Genomic DNA, 14556 nt, shown 5'->3' on the forward strand with positions numbered 1-14556 from the left:
GACTACAAAGCTATGACTTTTCCATTGAGCATCGAAAAGGTAGTACCCATGGAAATGCCGATGCAATGTCACGAAGACCATGTAGTTTGGAATGCAAGCACTGTTCAAAGGCCGAGGCTAAATAAGACATTATAGATGTCCGGCTAATGACTATAACATGTACAGATTTATGGGACAAGGAACAGCTAAGAAAGTGCCAGCTAGAAGATACAGATCTGTCACGTGTTATGCAAGGGCTCGAACGAAACGAAAGACCAAACAGAGAAGAGATGTCAGCAGAGAGTCCCATTGCGAAGTCATATTGGGCACAGTGGAACAGTTTAGAATTGATATCCGGTTGCCTTCATCGAGTATGGGAAAGTGAGGATGGTAAATGCAAGAAGAAACTGATAGTTGTTCCCAGAAAGAGGATTTCTGACGTGCTCAACGAGCTGCATAATGGTCCAAGTGGAGGTCATCTTGGAATCACGAAGACGCTCGAGAAAATTAAACAGAGATTCTATTGGGTTGGTTGCCGTCAGTCGGTCACCGAGTGGATTGCCAACTGCGAGGTATGCAACAGAGCGAAAGGGCCTAAAACACGAAGTCATGGCCAGATGAAGCAGTATATTTCAGGTGCACCATTTGAAAGGATCGCTATGGATGTCGCAGGTCCATTTCCTACTAGCAACCGCGGAAACAAGTACGTACTGGTGGTTATGAATTATTTCAGTAAATGGCCAGAGGTATACCCAATCCCAAACCAAGAAGCAGGAACAGTAGCAGAAGTGGTTAAAAGCGAATGGGTTGCAAGGTATGGTGTACCAATGGAGTTACATTCTGACCAAGGCACGAAATTTGAATCAGCTGTGTTCCAAGAAATGTGTAAATCATTCGGCATTCGAAAAACACGGACAACTGCATTGCATCCTCAGTCCGATGGTATGGTGGAACGTTTCAATAGAACCTTGGAGGAGCATTTAAGGAAAGTAGTAGACAAGTACCATAAGTAGTGGGATACCCGCATACCATTATTCTTGATGGCTTACCGATCAGCAGTGCATGAGACAACGGGCCAAACCCCTGCAAAAGTAATTTTTGGCAATGACCTTCGACTGCCAGCTGATTTGAAGTATGGGATAGGTGCCGATGCGGAGAGGAATGTCAAGAAATCCACTGGTGTATTAGAAGAAGAGCTGAGAGAGATACACGATCTTGTAAGGCAACGAGCAAAGATTATGAGTGACAAGATGAAGGCGAGGTGCGATAAAGCAATTAATTCGGAAGGGTTTCAGGAAGGAGATTTGGTGCTGCTATACAACCCACAACGAAAAAAAGGTTTGTCCCCGAAATTGCAGTGTAACTGGAAGGCCCATACAAAGTTGTAAAACGGATCAACGATGTAGTGTACCGCATACAAACCACTACCAAACCACGAACCAAATTAAAGTGGTTCATTTGGAGAGATTAGCAGCGTTTAGATCGAGAGATTTGTCTGATCGGGACGATCAGACTTAGGTGGAGGGCAGTGTCACGAATATTAGCATCACTAAGCTATACCATCACTAAGGCCATGCTAAGCGATATTTACGTCAATAATCAAATCATGTATACACATATATAAGGCAGCCGAGAGATGTCACACACAGATGCATTTACTTATACACCTATGTGTGCGCGAGAGACTGTAAACTACAAACATTCACATCAATAATTCAATCATTATGTATCTACATAAACGAATAAATAATTGCGTCTACACATATGTACCATGTACGTATACGATCAGCGGCGACTCAATGCACAAACCCATGCATATATCTGAGATACTCCTATAAGTATGCAATGAGAAAAACTATAAAATTGTGCAATTGTAGCTACAGCTGAGATGTTTGAGAGCTAATGGACTAGTAGATTCTGGAAGCGCCTAGAAGATGCGTATGTTAAAATCAAAGAGTATAAAAGGCGACAGATGTAGAGGCGCTGGAATTCAGTTTCATTTGAGCTATCAATCAGTTTGGTTATTAAGCAAGCTATTCGTTGCAAAGTTTGAGTGTTATTGTGAAGTACCTTAATAAAGGCCATTTCGGGTATATGTATATATTTATATGTACATATATATTTTAGTTGCTTTTGACCAAACACTTTCCAACTCGTTCGCATGTTTAAATAAAAACGCAAACGGAAACTTGATTTTAATGTTAATTTTTCGTTTTTTTTTTTTTGCAACTAAAACAAATTTTTTTTTCCAAAATTAAAAATTTTTTTTTTTGACCTCAATTTATATTTTTTTACCAATATCTATATGTATATTTTGAACACACACTGTCACTTTATTTTATGTTATTTTGTGTGGTTTTTAGGCATATATTTTTTGAATTTATTTAAAATTTTTTTTTTTTTAAATGTGTGTTTGATGTATGTATGTAGGTGTGTTGCGTTGTCCGTATAGTCAAACAGTTTTCACTACCCACTGCACTTATTTACTTCACTTTTCAATTTTTTTTTGGCGAACGTGAATACGATTTTAATAATTAAAATTAAGTTTTTAGGGCGGGTCAAGGATCCGGCTCGAAGGACCATGAATAAATGGCCTCTCTTCGCTACACTCTTCACTAAATAAAAGATTTAGGGTTTTTTCATAAAACGTTATAATTCATTTAATTTCTTCTTCTAATTAATTATGACTTTGAACGTCACAAATTAACTTTGTTCAAAAGGGGTCTTTTAATATTCAAATATATAAAAAGATAACTTTTACAAGTATTCAAAATAAAATTAGAGGATCGCGTCCGCGGTTGCCGAGCGATAATGCTTGACTAATTCGTTGAAAAAAGGATCGTTGCTGACGATGGCAGTGCTTGTGAATTTGCGCCTTTCCACTCGCCGCGCACGGCCGCGCATAAGGGTGGCGCGTGCCGCCGTTTAATTTTGAAATGAAGGCGGCTTAAACACCGCACTTGAAACATTTCATAACTCCAGAGTTTTTCTGTTGTGATCCCTTCAGTGCTTCCAAAATTGTGTCCACCCAATCTGGCCTTTCTACTTCCACACGATGGGTTTTGTACGCTGGCTTACTCAAAAGTGACGCTGTTTCCTGAGTCAGTGCATAAGATACCGTTTCAGCAAATGTTTGCTTTGGGCTTGCGTATGTAGCTCGCTTTGTTTCGACGTCCCGTATGCCGTTTATGAAGCTCTGAATCTTTACCCTCTCGGTGTACTCCACGGGTGCGTCCGCATTTGCCGAATGTGCCAACCTTTCAACATCCGAGTCAAACTCCTGCAAAGTCTCATTCGCTCTTTGGTGACGGTTTTGCAACTCAATTTGGAATATCTGTTTTCTATGCTCGCTTCCATAACGTCTCTCGGGAGCGGCCATCAATGCTTCATAGCTGTTCCGTTCGTACTCTGGAATAGTCTGTAAGATTTCGGCAGCTGGTCCTTTCAATGCTACGAAGAGTGCAGCAACTTTATCTTCACCATTCCAGTTGTTCACTGTTGCGGTCTTCTCAAACTGTAGCTTAAAGACCTGGAGAGGAACAGACCCGTCAAAGGATGGTGTTTTTACCTTTGGATTACTCGCTGAAACAGCTGGGCGATTTAGTTGTAACTGCTCCATACGACCCTTCAAATCATCGACTTCTGCCTGAAATTGAGCGATTTTTGCATTCTGCGCTTCCAGTTTTGATGATACCCTTGCTTCCTGTTCTGACAGTTGCGAAGATATGCGAGATTCTTGTGCTTTCAACTGCTCAGCCATATATGTCTTCTGTTCTTCTAACTGTGTTTCCATCTTAGATGTAATCTGTGTCGACTGTGATTCCAGTTGTTTTTCCATCTTGGATGTTAAACGTGTCTCCTGTGATTCCAGTTGGGATGACATGTTGGTGGATATTTGTGATGACATTTCTGTTATACGTGCCTCTTGCGCTTCCAGTTGGGATGCCAATTGCGACGACATTGATGCTACTGTCGATGTTTGTGCAGATATTGCAGCCAATATCATGTTCAAGTCTGTGCTGGTAACCGTCTGCGATGTTTCGTTTTTCTCTTCAATTTTTGTTGTCTCCTCGCCATCAAGATGAAAGACATACTCTTCCACGTTAATTCCCTCTAATTCCATTGCCTCTCGTACTCATGCCTGTAGTTCGAGTTTATTGCTGGTTGTATTCAATCCACGGCTGTCCAACTCCTTCTTCAGTTGCTGGATCTTCAATTCACTGAACTTTGCCATGTCCTTGTTGTCCTCTGGAATTCATTCAACAATTCCTATTCTGACACCAATTGTAACGAATTTACTGCAAATCCTCTTCTTTGTAATCTTCTGCTATCGTTCGTATCGCTAAACTGTTGAATAAATAACTCCAATATTGAATAATGGAAAAATGGCCTTTATTAAAGTACTTCACAATAACACTTATACTTTGCAACGAATAGCCTGCTTAATAACCAAACTGATTGATAGCTCAAATGAAAACTCACTTTCAAAATAATACTAGTCTTGCTCGCTAGATAGCGTCTTAATCGAAACTGAATTCCAGCGTCTCTACATTTGCTGCCTTTTATACTCTCTGATTTCCACGTTCGCATCTTCTAGGCGCTTCCAGAATCTACTAGTTACCATCAGCTCTCAAACTTCTCAGCTGTAACTAAAATTGCATGATTTTATAGCTTCTCTCATTGCATACTTTCAGGAGTATCTCAGATGTATGCATGTGTTTGTGCATTGATTCTCCGCTGCTCGTATACGTACATGGTACATATGTGTAGACGCATTTATTGTTTCGTTTATGTAGATACATAATGATTGAATTAATGATGTGAATTCGCGTCACTGCTTAGCATCGGCTTAGAGATAGCATCACCCCTTAGTTTTGCTAATATTCGTAACAATATGAATTTTTTTTAATTTTTAGTAGGGTAAAATATTGTTTAAATTAGTTATGTAATCTTTACTTAGTTATTTGTAACGTTTCTCATCCTATCCATTCCTTTTAATGCATCAACATTAAAAGGTTTCTTCAAGTCAACTTTGAACAGTCAAGTTCTTCTATTCGAGTGTTAACTAACACCCATATTATGAACTCATACGATACACGATAAACCCTTGCAATCTGTTCTACCGTATTAAGCGCCAAATACACGACACGAACATTTCCGCTAACATTCCGCAATCTCGTTCGCAGCTTTGGCCATACACCATACGACCCTTTTGCCGAACATTAGTTCTCTTTCAGACAGCGATGAATACGGACAACAATTGTGCTGGAGCAATATTGCTCGCTGTGGCAATTAAGCGTAAAAAAATTTATATATTTCAATAAATTCACTCAGAAATTTTGTATTGTCCATTTTACTTTTCCGCGCACGTCTGTTCCGTTCAGAAATTACTACGATTATGAGCTATTTCGCCATACACGCACGAACAGTTCGCGCAAATGTTCGCCAAAAATTAAAATATTTTGATTTTTGGCGAACATTTGCGCGAACTGGCAAACATACACGACAGAAAAGGTCGCAGAAATATGACATAACGGGAATGTTCGCGGAAATGTTCGTGTCGTGTATTTGGCGCTTTATGAAATAAATTCTAGCGTGTGAAACCCGATCGTAAGCGTTTATCGTTTATCGTGGTATTGCCATACGCTAACTATCGCATAAGCTGTTAAATTTTCTACGCTAGCTATCGTTGATAAATTTTTCCATGATATTGGGAACTATTTAAATAAAAGGTTATGTTTTGGTTTTATTGGTCTGTAAATAATTAATTATTATATTAATTTGTTTACTTCAGAAACTTGCAAAGTGCATTGATGGCCTGATGCGTTAAAACGTCAAGTCTTCAAAGTTTGGATCGCTGATGATAAACCGTCATGGGCTTTGAAATAGTCGGCTATGTCTATGCACTTTGTTTTTTCTAATTTACCCGTTTTCTATGTATAATTATTGAATATAATATAACTTGTAAAATATACATTTTACAAAAATTATAAAGTTGGTCTTGAAGACAACAAATTAATATAATAATTTAAATAAAAGTAAATATAAAATTATTACATAATCCAAAAGAATCCAACTATAGCCTCATTCCCAACACTCTGTTGCAACACCCTGGGCAAGAAACCTTAAAGTGGCATAAACCTTCAAAATATTTGGGATGGATGATCTATTTTTACGGGCGCGCAAACTGCCTCCTATTTCTGTTAAGACATACTCTGACATCAATTTTGTTTATTAAACTTTTAGTATGTCAAGTACTTACAGTGTAGAGTTAATTTCAAGAAGATTGGAAGCATCTCTCAATTTTCTTCTTTCTATGGCATCTATGCAAGTTTCGTCAATTTGTTCATTTGAGTTTATATAAAAGGTAACAGAGGTTGCATAAAACATTTTATTATTACAGCTTTTAAAAACTTTTGCCACTTTCACGTTCAAGACAAATGAATTGTTAGTATTTACGTTTTGTTTTGCTATCTGTTTCGTATAGATTCACAAAAATTTGTAAACAAAACTCTGCTGTCATTCACAATAGTACATCTATCGGGCGTGTGGAAATCGCAATATGAAAGCTAATTTTTTACGATACGCTAGCAAGCGTTTATAGTCTATCGTATGAAAATTCATAATAGGGGTGTATGCAGAAAGGTGTTCTACGCAGAATTACCGTTGGAATCAGCATAAAAATCTCTATAAAGTCCGATTTTTTATTTTTTTTTTTTGACAAATGTATGTATTCTGCAATTGTTCCAATTAAATACATTAATTTCAAATTATTCAGAGAATTACAAAACAAAATACATTGATAGTGTATGTTTGTTTGCATTTATGTCGACGTGCCACCACCTTATAATGTTCTACCACGATAAAAAGATAATGTTGCGGAGCTGGCAACACTATTCACCACCTTCATTTGTTTAATAGCAACAACGAAAAAAGCGACAATAGTACCGTCGTGTTTTCCGCGAATAACATTTAAACGATATAAAAAATATAGTTTCTGAATCTTGACGCAAATACGCGTCTTTTAATACCGCTATCGACATGTGCGACCCGAATTTTAAGTGCAGGACTTAATTTGAAATTTTACTAAATTTGGAAATTAAAAAGCTTATATTTCATAAACTAAGAGTTTCCTAGAGCTGCGGATGATAATTCTGTGCATTGTAAATTTTACCAAGTAGCGCAACTAACAGCTGATCGGTGAAAATTCGCACATTCACACGCACAGTTCTCGACTCAGTTTCAAAACAAAACTTTAGATTATTTAATTCAAATTTTCAAGTGAGATAATACTTACAAATTTATGTATACAGAATATATATGGCATTTTTGTTGTTATTAAAACAATATTTTTATTTATATTAAAGCTTTTATCATTTTTTTTTAACTTTGAAAAATCTCCGAACACCATTCCTTCATTATATGACATTCGACTGCCTAGTCCACTGCCTTCCACTCTATTCGCAACATAACCTCTACTTAAGCTGCCAAACTATATAGTAAACAATGATTTTGTGATTTTTAGGACCCCCTCTCCCCTACAAATCAACAAAAGTTTGAAAATCGGGCACCTTATTCAAAATATTCCCCGTTCTCGCTGTCAGCTATTATTTGACAGGTTGGTATGACAATGGAGGAATAGAAAGATTCTTCACTTGTATGCTATGTGAATTAATAGAAGTGGCCAATGTTTGATAAAAACGTTCACAATAGTAAACAGCCTCGATCACCTGTTCAATCGCTGTTCGATTACTAAAATTATTTGTTCAGTAGCGTTTTTCAAAAATTTTTGTAGACTGGTTCATTGGATTATTTACATATTTTACAATGTTTGCTTAATTGGCTCCTCAGATTTTATCTGTTAACTAGATTTTAGAAATGAATATATATATGTTGTCTGATTTTCAGTATACACATTTAAAAGAAAAGCCGATTTGAGACACAAATGTGCAATGTATGGCAGTTCAATTTAATAACCGCGAGCAAAAAACAAACCTCTCTTCCATTCTCTGGCCATTCGCGGTAGACATTCCTCTGTCAGCTATTATTTGGCAGATGGATATGGCAATGGAGGAATACAAAGATTTTTCACTTGTACGAATTCACAATGCATGTTGGTGAAGAAGAAAACAGAAATTCACAATAGTTTTCGGCCGCGTACAATTGCCTTTTGTTCTAGTGTTCTTATTGATTTTAAAAACAAAATTTTATTTTTTCATTGAGAAAATGGAAAAGATTGAACAAAACGATGGCACTAATCGTGATGAATTGATTATGCAGCAACAACGAGAAATTGAAAAAGAAGTAAGCACACACAATGTCCAGGCTTCTAAGCGATTGCCTTGGTGTCTAAAAAGTATTGTCTTACCATCTTCCCTCCTTTTGCACCTTGCGCAGCATCCTGCAAATCAAGTTATTCTGAAATAAATGTATCTTCTTTGATTTTGGTTTTTTCGTAGATATGTGAAACAACGCCATTGGTAAGCGAGCAACTGCCGATAGCTTGCCTTAATGCCGAGTATCTGGGCGATGAGGTCTTCACTTCGAAAATACTTGATCTCGCTAGCAAATATAAGTTCATGCGACGCACCAGACCAGATGGTAATTGCTTTTTTCGGGCATTTGCTTACGCATATTTGGAACATTTAATATCTAATAAGGAAGAATATAAGCGTTTTAAAGATTTGGCGGAAAAATCAAAAGATAAGCTTGTACAATTAGGTTTCCCCAGTTTTACGTTAGAAGATTTTCACGATACGGTAAATATGGTTAAACGCAGGATAAAGCATAAATTAAAAGACACACTATTTTCTTGCTGTATTACAGTTCATGGAAGTGGTTAAGCGTGTAGATCCAAGCGCCGGTACCATAGAGTCGGGTCAGCAAGAGCTACATAAAGTTTTCAATGAACAAGGCTATTCAGATTATGTAGTTGTATATTTAAGATTACTAACTTCTGGAAAATTACAAGAGGAAGCTGACTTTTACCAACACTTCATTGAAGGAAATTTTACAATTGAAGAATTTCGTCACCAAGAAGTCGAACCAATGTATAAAGAATCCGACCATATACATATAATAGCGTTATGTACAGCCTTAGGTGTAGGTGTGCGGGTCGAATATATGGATCGAGGAGATGCACATGTAAAAGCGCATGATTTTCCAGAAGGCAGTATACCCAAAGTTTTTCTAATTTATCGACCTGGTCACTATGATATTCTATACCCTAACTGAACATTTTAAATATCACAGGGATAATGGGTATATCAGCAAAGTTATACTTGTTTTTGTATTTATCTAATTATGTACTATATATACATACATCATACATACAGCATGTTTATGTATGTATGCTTATGGCGGTGTCTAGACTCTAGAGTGATCAGTAACCGCTTTGATTTATATTCCTATTTTTATGCATACATTATGTACATGCCCATTCAAACGAATTGAACTCATAATGAACTTTAATTTATATGTATAAACTCAATTGCGGAAGAAAATATTTTATATGATTCTGTTTTCACAAAAAAAAAACTTTCTAAATGCATCGTTGATAAATTACGTACGTATATATGTTATATATATATGTATACCGACAAAACTGTAATAAAATGTTCTTAAAACATATATTATTGATAAAGGCAAACATATTTTAACTTGAGTAATAATCAGAAGAAAACTGCCCTTTAATAAGCATTTGAATACAGTGGCGTGAGATATTGTAGTTGTATTAGACCCACCGCGTGTGGGGCTTATGTACATAACATATCCCGGGAGTGACTTTGTATAAGTAATAATTTAACCTGTTACATTGTCCAGAAGAAGTCTGTCTTCAAAAAAATGCAAACACCACCATAAATATTAGCTGGGTAAATCAAAAAACCCCAGCAGAGGACAGTGCTCCTCGCAGTGGACCAATCAAAGGTTCTTGACTAAGATCGTTACTGGAAGACAGACCAATCATCTCTACCCCCAATCTTAAAAGGAATACCTGGCTAATTGGCAGGCTACTGTGCAGTTCAGGAATGATGTGTGTATCTCTATGTCATAAAAAAAGGGGGGGGGGGGGGGGGTTCTACATATCCTCACATCCCGCCAGAAGGAGTCGCCTTATTTTCCTATGCATATGATAGCTTAATGGCAACGGGCCCGGGACCTTCTATATTTGAGACATGCTTAAAGATTAACGTTCTCACCACTCTGCAGTTGTAACCTCGCGTAATTTGGCATTATCATCGACTAAGTTGAAGAAGTAATCTTTGTCTCTTTTGCATATAAACGCAATATAATGGTAACGGTGAGAGGCAGATGGCAGAACTGTTGAACATCCACGCCAATGGCATACTACTAATACTCAAAAATATTGGACATGACGCTCGATAGTAGTTTTCCGTCCATGCATATGTAGCCGCAACGCTGCTTACAAACTGTAAGACAAATGACCAGCCGCACATGTGCTACGGCCTCCGGTATTATTATGACAACCGAAAATCATTCACACAATAAGATATACACCTTATAAATCTGTAAATGTATGTATGTATGTATTTATTTGAAAATTTGTTCCTAGCACAACAATTTTGACAAATTATTTAACAGTGCTAGTCATGAATAGCATGAGCTATAAAAATTGAACATTTATAATAATAAATTAGATTAATCAAATTAAATTAAATATAGCGGACAATAGTGAAATATTTATGTATGTAAATGTAAATCTTAAAACTAAAGAAAAGTAGTTAATAAATATTAAAAGACAGCAGTAGTGATGATAACCTTTGGCTGGTTATAGATTGAATAGTATTTAACAAACAAAGAAAGAAGACACAGAGAAAGGAAAAGGACTTAGAAATGAACATTTTAACAACAACAATTTGAGATCCAGTTTAAGAGTCGTTAAAAAATGATGTTAGCTCTTTTCTGAAGTGCAGAGCATTACTTAAGAGTCGAAGACTAGTAGGTAGCGAGTTCCAAAGACGTATTGCAGTAACAAAGAATTGGCGCTCAGAGGTTAGCGAGCGGTATCTGATGTGCTTAAGAAGAAGCACCGATCTTGATGATTGCAGAAAAATAAGCTTACGATATAGATAGTCAGGTTCCTTCGTGTGTATCAATTTATGGAGGAAGGAAAGTGTTTTGACTTTTAAAAGATTTTCGAAAGAAATGTTTAGCAACCTTTCAGCATGTTGAGATACGTGGTCAAATCTTTTCAACCCATAAACATATCTAGCAATGTTGTTGTAAACAACATTTAGTTTGTTCTTGCACAGATAGTCACAGTTTGAGTAAATCACACAACCATGGAGTAGCGTAGGTATTAAGTACGCTTTAGCCAGAAGTAGTCGTATGTGCAAAGGCGTGAAATACTGTGTTAACCATAGTGTACGAAGCATTCCATACACTTTCCCAACCGTTCTAAAAATATGGTCTTTCCATGTCAATGTTTTGTTAAAAATTACACCTAAGTTTTTCGCCGTATCTACGTATTCTATAACGGAATTGTCGAACACTACATTCTCTAAATCATTAGTGGGAAAAGACCTTCTATGAATAACAATACATTTTGACTTATTCGGGTTTATACATAAGCCATTCATAGCAGCCCATGAAAATATTTGATTCAAATCGTGGTTTAAGTTACTTATGCACAAGCTAGTTTGATCACGAGGACAACACGTAAATAACTGCACATCATCAGCGTAGATATGAACATTACAATACTTAAGGACATCGGGTAAGTCATTGATGTACAGAACAAATAACAGAGGACCCAGGATAGAGCCTTGAGGGACGCCTCTTAAGACATGAAGGAAGTCAGACTTTTCACCATCTATACATACTGCTTGAGTCCTATCGCCAAGATATGATCTTATAAGGGCAACTGCATGACCAGAGAAGTTAAATAGGTTTTCCAGCTTCCTACAGAGCAGAGTGTGGTCTACAGAATCGAAAGCTTTGGAGTGGTCAAGAAGTGTTAAGAAGGCAATTCGTAAGCCCGGTAAATGCCGTTTTCAGTGTTCATTTCTTCGAGTAGCGGAAATCAGACTTCCAATGGAAACGCCTGTCACTCTAGCCCAACTTTTATCTGGATATTGTAATAGATAAAAGTCTTGCTTATCCGCAAGCTGAATGTTGTTCTTTTATTAACGATAAAGACACTCATGTAGCACTGCTACAACAACAACAACACTCTTGTAACCCCATTTAATTTGGTGCGTCCCTCCCACAAATTGTCATCCTCCCAGCAGCTCCTTGCAGCGGGACTGCACCATACCCTCCTGCTCCGGGAAGGTATCGAACCTAATCCGGGTCCTTCTCCTGACCCCGGTCGTGAGAAGTGGTTTTAGGACGGTCATACTCTTGTCAGTGTGTTACGTGCAAGGAATGGTTGCATCGGACAGGTTGTTCTGGGCTAGATCCCAAAACCCGACTTCCGCGTAACTTTTATAAATATTTTGTGGCTCCTTGCTGTTCACGCCCAAGGGCGTCGTGTAATCTACGCCTCAGCGCCCCCACCACCTTCCAGCAACTCTGCTGCTCAGCCAGACACAACAGGACCCGCTGCTGCTGGCGCCCTAAGGCGCCACCAGGTCATATGGCCGCTCCCACTCAAAACTACAATCTCCGTAGTAGAGTCGGTAGCAATGCCGATCACCATCCCCTGTCTTCCTCGCCTCTTTTCCGGTAGCAATCGTGTAGGTCAGGGAAACAGACTCTTAGTCCCTACCACCTGTGAGGACCAAATAAAACACCATTAATTTGGCCCACACAAAACGACCCCACAACATATTCAACACAGCTTTAACACAACAGCCAGTCACAAAAGGCCCTAGCAACACGATAAACCAACAAGTCTCAGCAACACGACTAGCAATCACAACACTTAATAGCAACACAACAAACTAACAAGTCTCAGCAACACAACGAGCGTTCGCACAGCCGAGGCTCTGGCGACGCAGAACTCTTGATGGATCGAGGGGGTGGGAGGGCGGCATGGCCTAGGAGGTTGCATGTGGTCATACCAAATCATGCCCGAGATGGTCGGGCTAGTACCTTTACTGTGCTTGTTACCGGAACGTACCGGATCTGCATCCGGCAAAGGACCAACAACATCGATAACACTCCCCAAGGCCTTCGGAGAGTGTCCTTATCGCTACAACAACAACAACGAGTCAACATCGTACCATTATGCTGTCACTCTGCGAGTAGTGAATTCACCATTTGGTGAATGGCATGGCACATAGTAATACGTTAGTTCAATCTTCTCTACGTTCTTTGCTTTGTGTGTGTTTATGTTTTTATACCTTTCATGAAAATGAAATGGTATATTAACTTCGGCACGAATCTCAAAATTTTAAGTGCTTAAAGGAAAATAGATAGACTCACCATTAAGTATACCGAAATAATTAGGATGAAGAGCTGAGTTGATTTAGCTATGTCCGTCTGTCTGTTGCAAACTAGTCCCTCAACTTTTGAGATATCTTTATAAAATTTTTGATGAGCGGGAGTATTTAGGTGTCCGATTAGACATTTGTCGGAACCGGCCGGATCGGACCACTATAGCATATATCCTCAATTTATCAGATTGAAGCTTCAAACATCACCATATGCTTTCGTATATTGTTGTCTGAAAAAATGGATGAGATCGGTCTATATATAGTATATATCCCCCACAACCGATTGTTCAGATAAGAAACTTTTCGTAATTACTGCCCCATTTTAAGAGCTAGAGGTTTAAAATTTCATCAATTGCTTACGTATATAGCATATATTGTTGTCTGAAAAAATCATAGAGATCGGTGGTAAATATAGTATATATCTCATACAACCGATCGTTCAGATAAAACTTTTTTGTCAGCTGCATGAGATATTTTTACTGAATTATATGTTTTAAGGTGCGCTGATTTCAAAAGTGATGGCCATTTTTTTCTATCACATAAGGATTTGTTGCAAATTCAAACACAAAAAATTGGTTAAAGCAGTCCTTTATTCAAAATTTTCAAACAATAAATATTTTTTTATAGCAAACGAAACATTATTTTGATACATATACTTATTCATGTTCTTTATGAAACCTCTTCTTCTTTTCATTGATACTTTGAAGAGTCCTTTTCCGATTTCCATCTTCAGTTTCTCGCTTAAGCAGCCAACAGTAGTCAGCAAGCATAGTGATATCCCATCGCCCTCGGTACCTTCTCTCGATATCACGAACATCCTGGTGAAATGGCTCCCCCTGCTCTTCACTGTAAGCTCCCAGGTGTTCAGGAAAATAGTCTATGTGAGAGTGTAAAAAATGGACCTTCAAGCTCATCTTGGAGCCTTGAGCTCCGTAGGCTGCTAGCATCCGTTGCACAATGTTTTTATAGTTAAGATCCTTAGTATAACTTTCGCACTACGTCCTTGAACGATACCCAAGCTTCTTTTCCTTCTCATTCATAGTTTCCACAAATGAAGGGTCCGTTAAAAGTTTTCTTATGTCGGGGCCAGTGAAAACTCCCTTTATATATTTATTACCAATGAACAGAGATACTGCAATATACATAAAAACTTATGTGATATAATAATTTGAATATT

At 37.9% G+C, this 14556-nt stretch overlaps 2 protein-coding genes and 1 long non-coding RNA gene across 3 annotated transcripts in view; 1 reads left to right on the forward strand and 2 right to left on the reverse strand.

Annotated features, from left to right (window-relative positions):
• Window positions 1-14556, reverse strand: part of REPTOR-BP (REPTOR-binding partner) — a 72812-nt gene that overhangs the window by 44922 nt on the left and 13334 nt on the right. The window lies entirely within an intron of this gene.
• Window positions 5706-6485, reverse strand: LOC137242140 (uncharacterized). The gene is made up of 2 exons (XR_010950093.1): window positions 6242-6485; window positions 5706-6179 (listed from the first exon to the last, which is right to left on the reverse strand). It is a non-coding gene; the product is annotated as an uncharacterized lncRNA (long non-coding RNA).
• Window positions 8085-9609, forward strand: LOC137242141 (ubiquitin thioesterase otubain-like). The gene is made up of 3 exons (XM_067769506.1): window positions 8085-8283; window positions 8439-8738; window positions 8806-9609. Exons 1-3 carry the CDS (start codon window positions 8206-8208, stop codon window positions 9211-9213), a joined length of 786 nt encoding a protein of 261 aa, XP_067625607.1. The 5' UTR covers window positions 8085-8205; the 3' UTR covers window positions 9214-9609.

The sequence above is a fragment of the Eurosta solidaginis genome, chromosome 2, assembly GCF_040869045.1.
Source record: "Eurosta solidaginis isolate ZX-2024a chromosome 2, ASM4086904v1, whole genome shotgun sequence".
In the NCBI taxonomy this organism is placed as follows: Eukaryota; Metazoa; Arthropoda; class Insecta; order Diptera; family Tephritidae; genus Eurosta; species Eurosta solidaginis.

Coding starts and splice junctions, on each gene's coding strand:
- LOC137242141 (XM_067769506.1), top strand. CDS start 8,206: ATGGAAAAGATTGAACAAAACGATGGCACTAATCGTGATGAATTGATT. Junction 8,284..8,438: donor AACGAGAAATTGAAAAAGAA/GTAAGCACACAC, acceptor GTTTTTTCGTAG/ATATGTGAAACAACGCCATT. Junction 8,739..8,805: donor TAGAAGATTTTCACGATACG/GTAAATATGGTT, acceptor GCTGTATTACAG/TTCATGGAAGTGGTTAAGCG.